Source organism: Oenanthe melanoleuca, chromosome 27 (assembly GCF_029582105.1).
Source record: "Oenanthe melanoleuca isolate GR-GAL-2019-014 chromosome 27, OMel1.0, whole genome shotgun sequence".
Lineage (NCBI taxonomy): Eukaryota > Metazoa > Chordata > Aves > Passeriformes > Muscicapidae > Oenanthe > Oenanthe melanoleuca.
Window position 1 is genome coordinate 3,576,331 of NC_079360.1, and position 6,000 is coordinate 3,582,330.

The window sequence follows — 6,000 nt, forward strand, 5'->3', positions numbered from 1 at the left end:
GGGCAGGCAGGGCTGCACGACTGAATTCCTCAATTTCACTGGCAGTTTATTACCTCTGTAATGTATTTCTGTTTCAGACTCCTGCTTTAAATTAAGGATTAAGGTGACTCCTTTGAGTGTTTCACAAGAGTTATCTTCAAATACTATTCCATTTCCTGGTGCACATTGGCATTAAACACACGTATTGCTATCAGAACAGGGTTATCTTAAACCCATTCTCTTTACATTTTTCAAAGTAACAGGATTTTAGTCCTCCCACACTTACTCTTTTAACTGAGCTGTTTCAATCTGTGTTGTGTTTCTGGACTATTTCACAACGATTAATGAATTTACTGTTTCCACGCTCCCTTGCACAGTGATGGATGCTGATTGTTCCTTAAACAGTGCCATGACTAGATGTTTCTTGTACTAAAAATTCAGACTCCAAAATCTAAATATTAGTTCCAAGAAAAGATCGAGAATAAGAAATTTCTACTTCAATTCCAAAATTTTAAAGGGAAAAATGCAGATTAAAAAGAAGGAATAACGGTGAGATGAAGAGATCATTGTACATTTTTCAATGAAAGAATAATTTTACTTAAGCCTCATTTTTAGAAAAAGTTGATTTTCTGAAGGTAGCCATGGTGAGTATTGTAAATAGGCAAGTGGGTGGGGCTGCACTCACTTTGTTTTTCCATTCTTGAATGTCAGAGAAGTAAACTCCAAGTTTCAGAACTATAGCCTGAAGAAATAACATCATCTGATTCATGCCTTTTGTTTAATTAAAAAAAGAAACCCCAAGCCCCTGCGATGTGCTGCCAGCACTGCTTGTCAGGAATGTCATCATAGTTGGCCTCACCTTGAGGGAGGAGAAATTTTGGAGGGAGGGCTGCAGTGGGGTTTGTCTCCCAACACCCCATCATGAGGATATAAAAGAGGCACCAGGGCATCAAAGGCACAGCTGTCTTCTCTTGCCAAGCTGCCTAACTGACCTTTGCTCCTTCTCGTGCCTCAGCCATGGCCACTTCCTTCATGAGCTCTTCCTCCACCTACGGGGGCGGCTTTGGGGGTGCCGGGGGCAGCAGCTCTCGCCTGTCCTCGGTGCGTGCCGGCGGCTCCTACCGCGCCCCGAGCATCCACGGCGGCTCCGGCGGCCGCGGCGTCTCCGTCTCCTCGGCCAGGTACGTCTCCTCTGCAGGAGGAGGCTGCGGCTTCGGGGGAGGCTATGGAGGAGCCTTTGGAGGGGGAGCAGCCTGTGGCTTTGGAGGGGGCTCTGGCTTTGGAGGGGGCTCTGGCTTTGGAGGCGGCGCTTGCTTCGGTGGAGGATTTGACCTGGGTGGTGGCTTTGGTGGCGGCGATGGGCTCCTCTCTGGCAATGAGAAGATAACCATGCAGAACCTGAACGACCGGCTGGCTTCGTACCTGGACAAGGTGCGAGCCCTGGAAGAGGCCAATTCAGATCTAGAAGTGAAAATCCGAGACTGGTACCAGAAACAAGCTCCCACCAGCCCTGCCCGTGACTACAGCAATTATTACAAGATAATTGAAGATCTCCGAGACAAGGTATGACATTTGTATGTAGAGGAGTTATAAGAAGGCAAGACAATTATGGAGCTGCATGTTCCATGTCTTTAAAATAAGACTGGATAATTACAAAAAAAGTAGTGAATTCCTCTTCCCAAATACATTGAGGTCCTGAGCATTCTAGCAGAAAAGAGTAGCCTCTTCTCAATTTAAACACCAAATATATTATCCTGACAATGTAATGTTTTTTGAAATTAAAATGATTGCAGTAAAAGTTAGCAAAAGGTGTTTAGAATTGTCAATATATTTATTCAGGAATCAAATCGTAAAGAATGTGACAGGTAGGCCTCAAAGGCTGGAAAGATAATTCTTCTGGCTACAGATAAGATCAGGTGTTGTACAAACGCATTTCCCTGTTATGGTTCTAATCTGTGTTGCACAGAGTATCACAGACCTCTGGTTTGCTCATGGAATGTGGATCAGATGTTCTACCATTATTCATGGGAACCTTTCTCTGTTTTTCTTAATTTCCAGATCCTTGCTGCTACCATTGACAATTCCCGGGTCATTCTGGAGATTGACAATGCCAGGCTGGCTGCTGATGACTTTAGGCTGAAGTAAGTTCACCTGGAGCACATTTGTCTTCACTCTGCTTATCTTCACTCTCTCGAAACAGTTTTTTCTTTACTAACTTCAAATGCAAACCACGCTGGCAAGCAGAATCCATTGATGAAGGACCAATTCAGAGAAGAAACCTGACAGAACAGTCAGATTCACTGAGCTGTTTGTATGATCAGTTATAGCCCATGTCTTCATTTTTTTGTGATACTTAAATATTTTTACTGGCCTGAATCACAAGGGAAAGAAGGCAGGAATAGGTGGGATTTTCACTTAGAAGGAACTGAGTGGCAGGAAGAGATTGCTGTGGGCCTGCAGCACTTCTCTGCTGGAGTCTGAAATTTAGGTTAAGGTGGGACTTTTTCCAGCTCCCAGGCTCAGCAGTACCTCAGATGATAAATACATGATAAATACATCAGATGATAAAGGTCCATGTGCAGCTGCCTTCCCTGCAGCAATGCACCTGCAGGTTTGTATTTTCCCTTCTATGTCCCAGGCAGCCCTGGCCCACCTGTGCTTTCCTACACACCAAATCTGGGAGGACACTGCAAAACCCCTGTCCTGTGTGATAGTGTTTCTGTTGATGCTTATAATCAATACTAGGTTCTGCAAGGTGAAATGTCACGTTCTCCTCAGGAACAAAATCATACAGCATTGTCTGTGCTTCCTTATGCCATAATTGGGTATCGGAAAAAAACAGCTTTATTGAATTTACACTTCTAAATCTGTACATTTTCATTTACAGTCCACTGTTCTTCCTATATGTGATCATCTTATAGCTGTATCAAATACAAACTCGGACACGTTCCAGTGCTTGTTTCTGTTTTGAACTGCAGGTACGAGAACGAGCTGTTCCTGCGCCAGAGCGTGGAGTCCGACATCAACGGCCTGCGCCGCGTCCTGGACGAGCTGACCCTGTCCAGAGCCGACCTGGAGATGCAGATCGAGACACTGAAAGAGGAGCTGGCTTACATGAAGAAGAACCACGAAGAGGTGAGAGTCCTGACAGTGCAGGGAGGAACACTCCCCTTTGAAATTCTCTCTTGTAAATGAAACATGTAAGTTACATGTAAATACATGTGTCCCGTGTGAGTATACAAAGAGCAGGAAGCTGGTGCAACCAGAGAAAATGTGATAAATGTTTGATGTGTGTTCCATCTGTGGTACTTGATAGTACAGGTAGTGTGTACCACAGCAGGGTACACTGGGGCAGGAGCAGTGGGAGAGGAGGGAGCCTGATCAGTGTCCTCTGCCGTCTGGCCATGCAGGAAATGAAAGAGTACTCCAACCAGCTGAGTGGAACCGTCAATGTGGAAATGGATGCGGCTCCTGGCATTGACCTGACCAGAGTTCTCGCTGAGATGAGGGAACAGTATGAAGCTCTGGCTGAGAAGAACCGTAAGGATGCTGAGGCCTGGTTCTTCACTCAGGTACAGTCACACCAATGAACAGCAGAGCATTACTGCCCTGGCAGGTCCCCACCTCCCTTTCTCAAAATGATTGATATTTTATACATTTGTATGTGACTTAACAGTTGTTTTTCCTTTCAGACTGATGAGCTGAACCGTGAAGTTGCCACTCACACCCAGCAGATACAGACCAGCAAGTCCGAGATCACGGAACTGCGCCGCACCCTGCAGGGGCTGGAGATCGAGCTCCAGTCGCAGCTCAGCATGGTATGGAGCTGCCCTAAACACTCCTCAAGGCACTGCCTCACCCTGTCCCCTTCCTCTCCTCGACTCCCCCTCCGTGGGACAAACTTCATTCTAACCTGTTCTGACATTCCTGCTCTTTAGAAAGCTGGGCTGGAGGCCAACCTGAGGGACACGGAAGGCCGATACTGCGCGCAGCTGGCTCAGATCCAGGCGCTCATCACCAGCGTGGAGGAGCAGCTGGGCGAGCTGCGCTGCGACATGGAGCGCCAGAACCAGGAGTACAAAATGCTCATGGACATCAAGAGCCGCCTGGAGCAGGAGATCGCCACGTACCGGCAGCTGCTGGAGGGGCAGGACTCGCAGTACGTCACTGTGTCAGAGTTATCTGATGAGCAGATAAGGGTAACAGCACACTCGGAGCAGCGGGAGCGGGGCTGCCAGGCTGGCTCCGGGCACGCTCCGGCACACGCAGCCTTTGCAGCTCTGGCTAAGCAGGGGCCCGGCAAAATCCTCACTGCTGTCAGAGCTCAAGCTAAATCTGCACATTGCTGGCATGGAGGATTTGAAAATAGAAATTCACCATTTTCACCATAATGAATCACAAAAGGCACCAGGTTCCATATACATGTCTCACTTAATCCTCTGGTTGCACTGGAATTCGAGCCTTCAGCCTGAGACAGCCTACAAAAACCTGCTCCCAGTATTTCATTAGCTCCTGGTTTTCTCTATTTGTGCACAGAGGTGAAAATACTCATCCTCACACACCAGTACCCCAGCTAGAAAAGAGCCTGGAACAGACTCCAGCTTACTTTAGCAAAATCTACATTATCATGCCCATTTCTCATATCTGATCTATACATGGAATTACTTCTGCTATCTGAGGAGGGATCAGCTCCTTATATAGTTATTAGAAGAGGCATTCTCAGGAGAGAAGCAGTATAAGGAGATACCTCAGGACAAGGAACTGGTCTGACCACTGTTCCCATTCCCTCTCAAGTACATAAGGGTGAATTTCAAAGCTGAAAGCATCTTAACATCACCTCTAGTAACAACGGCACACCTCAGAACCAGCCATGAAGAGCAGCCGTGTGAAACCCACACAAATTCCTAAATGGGTCAATGGTTTCAGGAGACAGGGTCAGGAATGGTCATTAATCAAATATTTCTTTTCTACAGGTTGACAGGACTGAACCCCAAGGATGGTAAGAAATATTTTTATTTAATGAGGGACTGAAATGAACAGGCAAAATAGGATTAAATAAACCTTTTAGCCTTGGATTTCTTCTTACTACCACAATTCCATTCTCCCCACAATGAGCATATTCTGTATCATGTAGAGACAAAAATATAATACTTCATTTTATGTGCATTTTTGAAACCAGTAGATTGCCAAAATGACTTCATGAACTGCTCATGGGATTCTAAAATACCCAAATTCCCAAAGATTCCTAAGTTCCTCTGCTGATTCACATAACATACAAGATACTTCCAAATCCACATCTGATGTGCACTCCTAATGTTTTCTGGATGAAGACCAGGAGGAAAAGTGGATAAGATGTAAAGGCAGTTCTGCCTTTGATATGTTAAATATCTTGTGAGGAAACAAACAAACACAACCTCATCATTTAGCTCTTCAGGGTCTTGGAAGGGCCTTATTGTTTTTTTGTTCCCTATTTAATTTTTTTTATTCCCCCACAACAGCATTTGGAAGAGGTCGTTCTGGTGCAGAAGATGATGGAAAATCTAGTTCTACCCGTGACAGGAGATTCCAATAAAGAAATACTGAATCCCCCCATGGACCAGTGCAGCCTCCACACTGGCTAATGCTGAGAGAAAGAGTCTTTCACTTACCCAAATCAAAAGAATGTATCCAAGAATGTCTTTCCTTAGATTTGCTCTGACTTTGTACATGAGCATTGGCTGGCTGGGTCTGAGATGCCAAGCTGGTGCTCTATTGTGTCCTAACAATAAAGTTTCTGTTCTGCTTCTGCAAATAAATCCAGTCTATTGGTGTTTTTTGGAGCCATTGTGGCACTGCCACACACTGCCCACAGGCCCTCCCAGCATGGGCTGCTGGAACCCCATCAGGGGATACTCTGGGAATAGCAACAGCAATAACAACAACTTAACTGTCCATTCATCACTGCCCTTATTATTGTTTTTAAAGTGCCTTTAGATTCTGCCAGCCATCTGGAGCTGGTATCAGTTTAAAAGAGAGAAGATA

At 45.6% G+C, this 6,000-nt stretch overlaps 1 protein-coding gene across 1 annotated transcript; it reads left to right on the forward strand.

Annotated features, from left to right (window-relative positions):
* The first annotated feature begins 875 nt into the window (after window positions 1-875).
* LOC130263983 (keratin, type I cytoskeletal 15-like) lies at window positions 876-5,767 on the forward strand. The gene is made up of 8 exons (XM_056511856.1): window positions 876-1,542; window positions 2,038-2,120; window positions 2,958-3,114; window positions 3,390-3,551; window positions 3,672-3,797; window positions 3,918-4,138; window positions 4,953-4,978; window positions 5,478-5,767. Exons 1-8 carry the CDS (start codon window positions 997-999, stop codon window positions 5,549-5,551), a joined length of 1,395 nt encoding a protein of 464 aa, XP_056367831.1. The 5' UTR covers window positions 876-996; the 3' UTR covers window positions 5,552-5,767.
* The last annotated feature ends 233 nt before the right edge of the window (window positions 5,768-6,000 follow it).